The sequence below is a fragment of the Rhipicephalus sanguineus genome, chromosome 10, assembly GCF_013339695.2.
Source record: "Rhipicephalus sanguineus isolate Rsan-2018 chromosome 10, BIME_Rsan_1.4, whole genome shotgun sequence".
NCBI classification, from domain to species: Eukaryota; Metazoa; Arthropoda; class Arachnida; order Ixodida; family Ixodidae; genus Rhipicephalus; species Rhipicephalus sanguineus.
Window position 1 is genome coordinate 20,827,089 of NC_051185.1, and position 9,371 is coordinate 20,836,459.

A 9,371-nucleotide genomic window follows, 5' to 3' on the forward strand; every position below is an offset into this window, starting at 1 on the left:
TGAGAACTATAATGTTCTTAATGTCACCATCATAGGTGTATTAATAAAGGAGAACATGAAGTTTAAAGTTTCATTCTTAAATTTCGCGCCAAAATCTCCACGCGTGACCTCACGCATTTCAAAGTGTCTTTATCGTATTTCGGAGCCATTGGCTCAACAAAATTTCCTCAAACTTGGTATGTTAACTACATGGCCCCCTCAGAGGACAGTGTACTTCATTTTTACAGTTCAGTAACTACGTAGGCCCTAGCAGGCGCCGTCAAAATATGTGACGTCACGGCGAATGGTGCGGAAACTTCAAGGTGGCGTCGCCACCAACATTTTGTTTTTGCGCGATTTCTCGCTTACTAAGCGTCTTCTCGCGGCAAGCGTGGTGTTTTCGGTAGCGTGGAAGAGTGGTTTACTAACACGAGAAAAAAACGTTTTGCTCTTTAGTGTTCCTTTACAAGAGTCCCTTCACGAATCGACTGCCGCAAAAATATTCAGAATCCGTCAAGTACGAGCGGATTAACAGGGATCTGTCGCACGCTTTAAGCGCTCTCTTTTTCTCTCCTTTGTACCAGCGAGCGCGCTGAAAGATACGCAGAGGGGGTGATGAATAGGGGGCAAGTAGCTACGCCCGCTCGTCAGCGCGCGTCATGACCTTGAGCACTCCTTTTTTTTTTCTTCTGACGTGCGGCTTTACTTCAGTGTGATCGCGAGTGATTCCCCGGGCACGTGGCGGCATCCCGCGGTGGCAGCGGTAACTGTGCAGCTCACGACGCTCAAATCAGCTAATGGCCGTGGATTTTGGGTTTACGGCGCCGTCATTTGGGTTTATGGCATCACTTTTCGAGAGAAAAGGCAGCGATTTCTAGCTGACTGAGGATAATTGTAAATTTCGGGCTGCGTGCTGCGCTAGAATGTTTGGCTCACGTGTTCTCAGGAGCCTCGATTACCGTTCGTCAGCGTTTTCTGACCATGCTCAAAAAGTATTGCAGGGCCCCTTTAAGGAACCCCGGATGGGCGCATTTCCGGAGCCCTCCACTACGGGTTCTCTCATGATATTATGGCTTTGGAACGTAAAACCCCAACAGCTATTCTATTGCTGTGGCCATGTGATGCCCAGTTCTTAATATCATAATAATTTTAATCTGAGCATGTGGTAGCAAACCGGTTGTCCTATACTGGTTAACCTGCCTGCCTTTCCTTCTCTACTATTTCTTCTCTCTTTCTCTCCTTGTTTATTTATCGTCGCGACTACACACAACTGTTTTGGCCGTCAGAAGCACTGCCGGTGGTGCAGCGCCACAGGAAGAAAGAAAAAAAAAATCACGAGGTCCCTTCTGCATTCACCTAAAATTACTCGAAGGCAAAAGCCATCTTCTTTTAAATGCGAAGCATTTTTTAGCGAACCTTGGGCACTCTGAGCGTTTCTGTCTACGTATCTATCTAGCCGCCTACGTCTGCGCGGTCTCGTGATGGCTTCCTCAACTTGGAGTAGACCAAAATTGGCATGGGAGGGTAAGAGGATTTGACGAATATGACTGTCGGGTTATGACATGAATAACATGAAAATCTTGCCGCGTACGTCGTCAAGCCCTTTCCTCCCGACACGTGTGGCACATACCCGTATACCACGGGCGACGGCCAGCGGGTATGCGCCAAAGGTGATTGACAGTTATATCTTTCCAGGAACGGCGAGAACAGGCATTGGTAACTTAAATGCGAGATCGTAAAGAAATAGCGACATCGGCAGCGTTGACCCGACCAGTGCAAAGAATAAAAATCAGAATCCCAGCAGGAATCGAACCCAAGCACTCTGCGTGGCAGTCAGATATACTATCACCGAGCCACGCCACGCCTTGAAATTGCTTTGGAAAAAGACTCTATGCAGGTGTAATTTCTGTGAAACGTCAATTATGGTTGCAGTGCTGGCTATCTAATTTTATAACAAAGCAATGAACATTACATATGTTCTTCTATGATACAGGAGTCATGTCGGGTTAACGTCAGTTGCGATTTCAGTGTTATCTCCGCTTTTATAGAAGTCTAATAAACATTACATTTGCATTCTTATGATTCAGCAAGCTATATTCAAGCATTACTCGACCCCGGAGGAATACGCTAAAGAAAGTAACGTATGATATTAACATCATCGCACCGTAAAGTGCACTTCGTTTCGATAATACTGACGTCTGTGCTCTGAAGTGAAGGCTGACGTTACGTCAGGCCATAAGTTACCCTTTAAACGCCAGTGTAGTCGGCGTGCCTGGTAAAGCCACAATGTGCGCACAACTACTACACAAACTATTGCAAAAACACGTCGATCCACCCTCACCACGTGACGGTGATCGTCATAGATGACGTCACCACGTGACGTAACGCTATGTGACGTCAGAGTGACGTCCCTATGACGACACAAATTTTGGTGATCTGTGACGTCATAGGGGGTCGTCATCACATGATTTTTGACATCAGTCGTGTTGACGCCGACGGTCACTTTTCGTGTTTGATGAGGCGTCTAACGCGTTCACCTTAAAGGGCGCCTCACCAGCCTGTGAAAATACAAAAAATGAGCGCGTTATTCTCTCCTGGTGTTGCTCGTCTTTCTGGCGCACTTCGTGACGTAAGAGCAATGATTCACGTGACGTAACTACGGTACATACTCTCGATAGGTTCCATATACGCGAAATATCAGTTGTGAATGCTCTCCTACATTGCTTTGCCATGAAGCCGCCCATGCGCTCTTGTATCGCATGTCTATCGTGAGCGATCAACTGATTTCACTTCATTTTATGTTTTGGACTGCGCAAGCGTAGATAACAGCGTGTAGTCGACAAGCGCGAAATATTGATAGGCTCCACGCTTAGTGCTGGCATTGTACACGTGCCTTTAAGAAATAAGCGGCGAGGAGGAGATACCGCCTGTAGGAAGGGTAGCGAATGCGAGGAGGAAACCACTCTCTCGTTTATCCTCGTTTAGCGGTGGCATCATTCCGGTAGTCCGTCGCACATATATCGCGCGTTTCTTTATATTTTTTATTGTTCTGCGGCGATAAACGAAGAGAGGAAATGCAAGGAAGGCGCGTCATCGGGGCCCGCGCATGCTCAGATGTGGCCTATCTTAAAGAACGTGTCTTCTGTAGACGTCGCCCGTGCAGTCCCGAGCGCGACGCTCCGGCCTTCTATACAAGGTGTGTTGACCTCTGCACACAGCGCAGTGCGGCATTGCGGAAGGCACACGACTTTGCATCGCACGTTTCCTCAAGAAGCCGGCTATTTAGATTGGAGCACAGTCACGAGCTCCAAGGCACACTTTCAGTGCCAGACTTGCAGTACCAGACTGTCGAGTACGCGGAAGAGCAGTCACTCCTGGTACTGCGCACCGACTTCAGCAAGCCACGTCAACGCCACCTTCCAGGCCAGCTCGATAAGTTGAGGTCAGTTGGCCAGAAGTCATTCTTTTCGAACCAAATTCATCGGCTATAGACTATTTTACGGATGCGTTTCAGTGCAGCCGTTTTGTAAGTCTTTAAAAACGAACAGTGCTACTGTAGACGCATACGCATGTAGAGGTTGGGTTGGTACATTCTACGTTTCGCATTCCGGATCCACTGTCAACTGCGGAAGGGTGCAGCGCAAGGTGCGTGTAAAAAAAACCACGAACCTTTTGGTTTAAAGTATAGACGATTTCACTTTAGACGCATGGGCGCCGCCATTAAACCAATGTTTTCCTACTTTTGTATGTCGTGACGTGAAATTAACAAAGACATTGGTTTAATGGCGGCGCCAATGCATCTAAAGTGAAATCGTCTATAGTTTAAACCAAAAGGTCTTATCGGCGCCTTGCGCTGCAGCTTTCCACAATCGACAGTGGATCCGGAACATTCAACCTAGCAGATGGTAGAAGGAAAATTGAAGGGACGCGATGCACATTCGTCGTGACGCCTCCCGTCGCTTAGCGCACGGGGAGGTCTTTTCGGTGGCTGAATCTTACCGAGTGCGTATGCGCCCTTGGCCGCGTTCACTGTCTAAATAATAAATGTGGACTAAACTCGAGTTACACTTTTTTGGGGTCTTTGCTAAGCCCGGAAGACTGGAGCCCGAATGCGACAACATGCACGGCATCGTCAGAGCAGCACGTAGAAGAAACGACACTGAATTCAGTGATGCGGCCCGCCGCAACAACTTTTCGCCATCGACGATAAACGTGACGCAGTCCACAAATTGAGTCAGAATTGTTCTCAGAGGCAAGGGTGCTGTGACAACGAATTACAAATATTAGTCTTACAAGTCACAGCACGTTGAAAAGCGACAAGCGTATGTGATGCGGTTGCATTAAACAAATACTCTTCTCATTGCTACTCAAAAAAAGCGGCGGACTTTACTTTGCACTTCCCCGAAGGGGATCGTGAGGAAATGCGAATGCATTTGGGTGCACCCGATGAGTGTGCGATTAATTAATGAAGAGAGACGAGAGTGTGCACGTAGAGGCGTAATGCTCGAGTTGCATTGTGTTACACTTCGTCCTAGTGGTATCGTTGCCGCGAGATATTCGACTTCACCGACTTCCATCGCTATCAAGACACCAAACGCGCGCTCCCTGCATGATATATATAGGTCCGAGCGCGGAGAGGAGGAGCGCCCGAGCTTGATTGATTGATTGTGTGATTAGAGGAAGAATAAGACGCCTAATTTCTGCAGCCCTATAGGGAGCACGGCGCAGCGTCTTGGGGTAGGGGGAGATGGGAGAAAAGTGGATAGGAGTGTTAAGAGTGTCGTCGTGGCTCGGACGTAGTAGCAGTCATCAAACCGGCAGCAAGGGCAGGGGTGGAAGGACCCGCGCTCAGCGGTAGGCCGCTATACCCGTCTCCTCCAGGAACTCCGCCAGGCTCCGGAGCGCTGGTAGATGAGGGCGAGACGGGTAGAGGAAATGCTCCAGTGTGGAGGCAGGTAGGCCCTGTCTCCTGTAGGCCGTGGTGACCCTCGAGCGTTCCTGTGCCAAACCAGGGCAGGCACAGAGCAGATGCTCGAGGGTCTCAGACCCGAGCTCTCTCTCCGCCGAGCGAGCTCCGCGATGCGAGCGCCCCTCACCGGGTACACTCCTCCTCTCCCTTACCCTCCGCTGCTCTGCGATGCGAGCGCCATCACACGCCCGCGCGCTCCTCCTCTCCCTTACCCTCCGCCGCTCACCACCTGTTCCGGTTGCTAGGCGCGGCGCAGCTGTTGCTAGGGGCGAGGAGAAGCGCGCGCGGAGAGATAATACCTGCGCGCACGCCGGCCAGGGACGCAGGACAACCCCTGACTAAGAAATGCATAGTCATTTAAAAGAAAAGAATGAGTTTACTTAACGTCGACCAAACCGTCGTCGTCAACTTCCGTCGTGAATTCTCGAACAACAAACACAACACACGCTGCTGCTGGAGCGGCGACGCACCACCGGCATCCACACTTCGGGGCTTCGTCCGTTCGCCGCTAGGTGCCGACTGTGCTCGATGTCGACGCCAACTGGGCTTCGACATTATATACGTTAAAACGGGAACACCAATGTCGTAATCCCAGTTGGAAGCGAATTCTGTTCGATCCCTGCAGAATACTATCACTATCGCATTCGATGGTTATTGTGTTCGATAACTGCGCGTCACTATCGCGTAACGTGGTGCCGGTTACGTCGGTGTGTGCAGGACATTCATGGCAGCGTGCAAAGATGGTGTTCTCGACACTACGTAGAGCGTCTCGATGCCGGATTTCCTTCGTTCAGGGTGGTGGCAGCGAGCACTGTTTGACCAAATATGCCAACACGTCACATAACGCGATAGCTCCATTGTTTGACCTAATATGGCGACATATTACAAAACGCGATGGCTCCTCTGCTTGAACCAATGTGGCGGCGGCGCGGTCAATGGGTGTTACCACCCTCTACGAAGGACCGCTGGCAGCGAGGCGCCCTAAAACTGTACGCCGAAGTATCGCGTGCCACGTCACGAGAACTCACGGGGAAAATGATCGAATCACCAAAGGCTGATTCAACTCAGAAAACCTAAAAGCGTGTTAATGCGGGCCAGTTGGTACGTATCCATAGTTAAAAACAGCGCAACGTAAACACTGACTCGGTGCACAAAGGACCAGCGCTAACTGCCAACTGCTTGGTTTATCGTAAATACACACAAATATACATTGATATGGAACACACGGGTGAGGGGAAGTTATCAAAACATCTAGCGGCGCATGCGTCCAGCGGCACAATAACATTTAGTCAAAGGAGATCAGTTACGGAGAGAGGGACGCTTCTTGTCTGTTATATTAATTGAGGGCGCGCTAACGCAAGCTGCATAATTAAACTTCATCGCCGAACACTTTGCGTGCAGTCTGGTCTTTGTATGTGCGCAGAACTCGAGTCTCTTGAAAACGTGGTAAGCAGACACACTTTGCACAGCGGATGGATAAATAGCTGCCGCTTCTTGCCTTCAGGTTGTCCGCTTGTTCGCGCAGACGGTCGGTCAGACAACGGCCCGTCTGCCCGATATATGAACTGCCACACGATGTCGGGATCTCATACATTAGCAGTTGGCAGTCAGCGCTAGTCCTGTGCCATCTTGTCCGTGTGTTTACTCTGCTCTGTTTTCAACTATGGAGAAAACCTCTCCGCATCTTTTCTTTCTTGAAAACGAGACGTGCAGACTGGAAAGCAAGGAAACAACAGCAACAATAACAAAAACAATATAGTTGGTTACTACCTAATAATTAATACAAGCTCCGCCCGCAAAACCGCAGCGCTCTTGTTAATCACCCATGTTAGAGTCGTGCAAGCTAGTTTCCTTTCGTCCCGTAAGTACTTCTTCTGTGCTAATGTAAGTGACACGTGTATCGAAAACTAAAGGCTCGACGTTGCTACCTAGAACGTGACCTTTGCTAAGCAATGATGTCTGAATCTCCGGCGAAATTTGCCAGGACGTCCAAGCTTTCAATGCAAAACCAGCGACACGAACATGTCTATGTGGAAGCGCAGACTGTCTGAAACATGCGAAAAGTGCTTGACGTCACGGAAATGAGCAAATGTCATTGGGTGGGACAGTGAAGGCTGTTGGGTGGAGCTTGTATTTACTCTTAGGTTTTAACCGACTATATAGGAGAACGCAATACAAAGGCTCACTTGTGCTTTGCGGTGTCCAGAGACGCCAAGTTGGAGTCGAAGGCGAACTTCTGCAGCGATTCCATAGTCCTAGTGGGTGGCATGCCTGTCGAGAATAACGTAACTACTTCAGAGAAAATTTAAACACAAGCCCCGTACATTGACTACAGGTGAGCGTCTGCTTTCCTACGGTAAATACTGCACGAAGCTATCTGTGCCAGAAAGTTGGGAGCATAGTCACGTGAGTGAACCTTCACTCCGTCTCTCGGATAAGGAATTGGAGTTCTTCAGTCTATTTGTACAGATCCCACAACACATTTGTGTGTTATTACAAATCTTATTAGCGTGTACCAAATTGCTATTTCTTTGAAATATGTTACGTTATTAATTTTTGTCATTCACCTGTACCAAATTTTTGTTTGTTATTCTTTTGCACAAACTTTGTGTATGCCCTTGCGTCCTGTGCTGCCTCACTGTTAGAGCAATGTGTGGGTGACAAGGCCTCAGACAATGTTCTGCCTTTGGCCTTGCCATTCAAGACTCACTCTGTGTCTGATATAAACTATCTATAAACGCGTGCTGTAAAAGAGAGAGGGGTGGGGGTTTTGTAGCGGCGGTGCTTTTATCTTGTCCTTACTGTTTGTGTATTACTCATTCCTACTGAGAAGTTTCGAAGGTAATTCCAATAATTGCATGTTTACATAATATTCTTACGAAATGTATGAGAAATATAAGAAAAACAAATTTATTTTTATTTATTTGCTGCATATTGCCCACCAAGAATCTGTCCAAGCAGGGCAGGAACAAGAGGCAGGATATAAACAAGAACACAAGAGATAACGTGGAAAAATATTACGTAAAATGGAAACAAAACACCAACTAAGTGTTTGTTTCAAGGCTAACATGGGAAAATATTGCGCAAAATGGAAACATAACACAAATTAACAGTACATACTCAGGCTCTAAGTTACAGAAAATTGGCTAACATCACTTACTCTGATACAGTACGCGGGAAAAAGGAAAACTGAAACGCGTTAGTTTTAGCAAATTACGGGGTTAAGACGATGACGTCTTACACCTGTGTGGACTCATATGGACTCTGTATGGATGCCATACGAAAACGTAAGGATTTATTGGAAAGACATACGGAAAGTTTTAGTAGGTATGAGTGGCGGGGATCTAAACTTGTTTGGATTAAAATTCAGCTGCTAGTTCAGCCCCTGCCGGCCTGGAGACTGCGTCTCGCCAGGCCGGCAGTCAGTGTACGCAGGCACCATGCGCGGTGTTCAGTGCCGTGTACCCCATCGTGCCGAGCTTTCTGTTGCACACGCAGTGGCATCGAGTTCACCCACGGGTAAGGAATGACGATTACCAAATGTCGGCGAAGGTGAACAAAGTTACGCAAGAAAACGCCGTGAGAAATAACTTGGCCATTTCTACACAAATGCATTTCCATTTGCCGTTATGCTACCATCACGAACCGGGAGGTGTGAGGGGCTATTCAGCTGTCCTAATGCAGCTTTACCCCATGTCCCTACCACTTATGTATACTACTGTATACGTACGACCACCCAAATCTTTACCCAGAGTGCGTGCGCGAGCGAGCGGCGAGCTTTCTGTGTGTCAACCCTGCATGACGGTGCCAAACAAGGCGACTGTAAGCGCATGGTCACTAAGCGCGCTCAGCTGGGCCCATCGTCTGCTGGGCAGTTCTTCTTGAGGACGTCACCAGATATTAGTGTCACACGCTCCCACTAATCATGAGTAGGGGCGTGTGAAGTATCTTTAAATTTTATTTCCTCCAATGCTTGCTGCAACGCTCACCTTCGCAACATAAAATTTGAGCAAAACCACTTGCCTGCTAACGCTGCCTGTTCTTCTGAAGTGCGCTAACATGACACGACGACGACCTTAAGAAGAAAAAGCCTAGCAGACGATGGGCCCAGCTAAGCGCGCTTTGTGGGCATGAGCTTACCCTCGCCTTGTTTTCAACTTGGCTCCGTCATACGGCGCTGATGCACAGAGAAGTCGCCGCTCGCGCACGCTAGTTAAAGATTTGGGCGGCTGTACATAGTGAATAAGCACTGAAGCGAAGCGGGCCTTTCTGCGACCTCTCACCTCGGTTCGGTTGCTGCTGGAGTCCTTCTCCCTGACTCAGCACCTCGGGGTCCTGCTTGCCGTCGGCCTTGTCGTCGAAGACCGGACGGTCCGGTACCCGCGGGGGCACCGGTTCCACGTCGCCCGTGGCCATCCTAGGT

The 9,371-nt window shown here is 48.8% G+C and overlaps 1 protein-coding gene across 1 annotated transcript in view; it reads right to left on the minus strand.

The window, feature by feature from the left end:
• The window catches only part of LOC119407222 (serine/threonine-protein kinase haspin), a 32,029-nt gene extending 24,819 nt beyond the window's left edge, over nt 1–7,210 (minus strand). Inside the window, exon 1 of the mRNA XM_037674100.2 lies at nt 7,135–7,210. Within this exon, the coding sequence (XP_037530028.1) occupies nt 7,135–7,199 (65 nt within the window). The 5' untranslated portion in view covers nt 7,200–7,210. The remainder of the gene's footprint in view (nt 1–7,134) is intronic.
• Between the last annotated feature and the right edge of the window lie 2,161 nt (nt 7,211–9,371).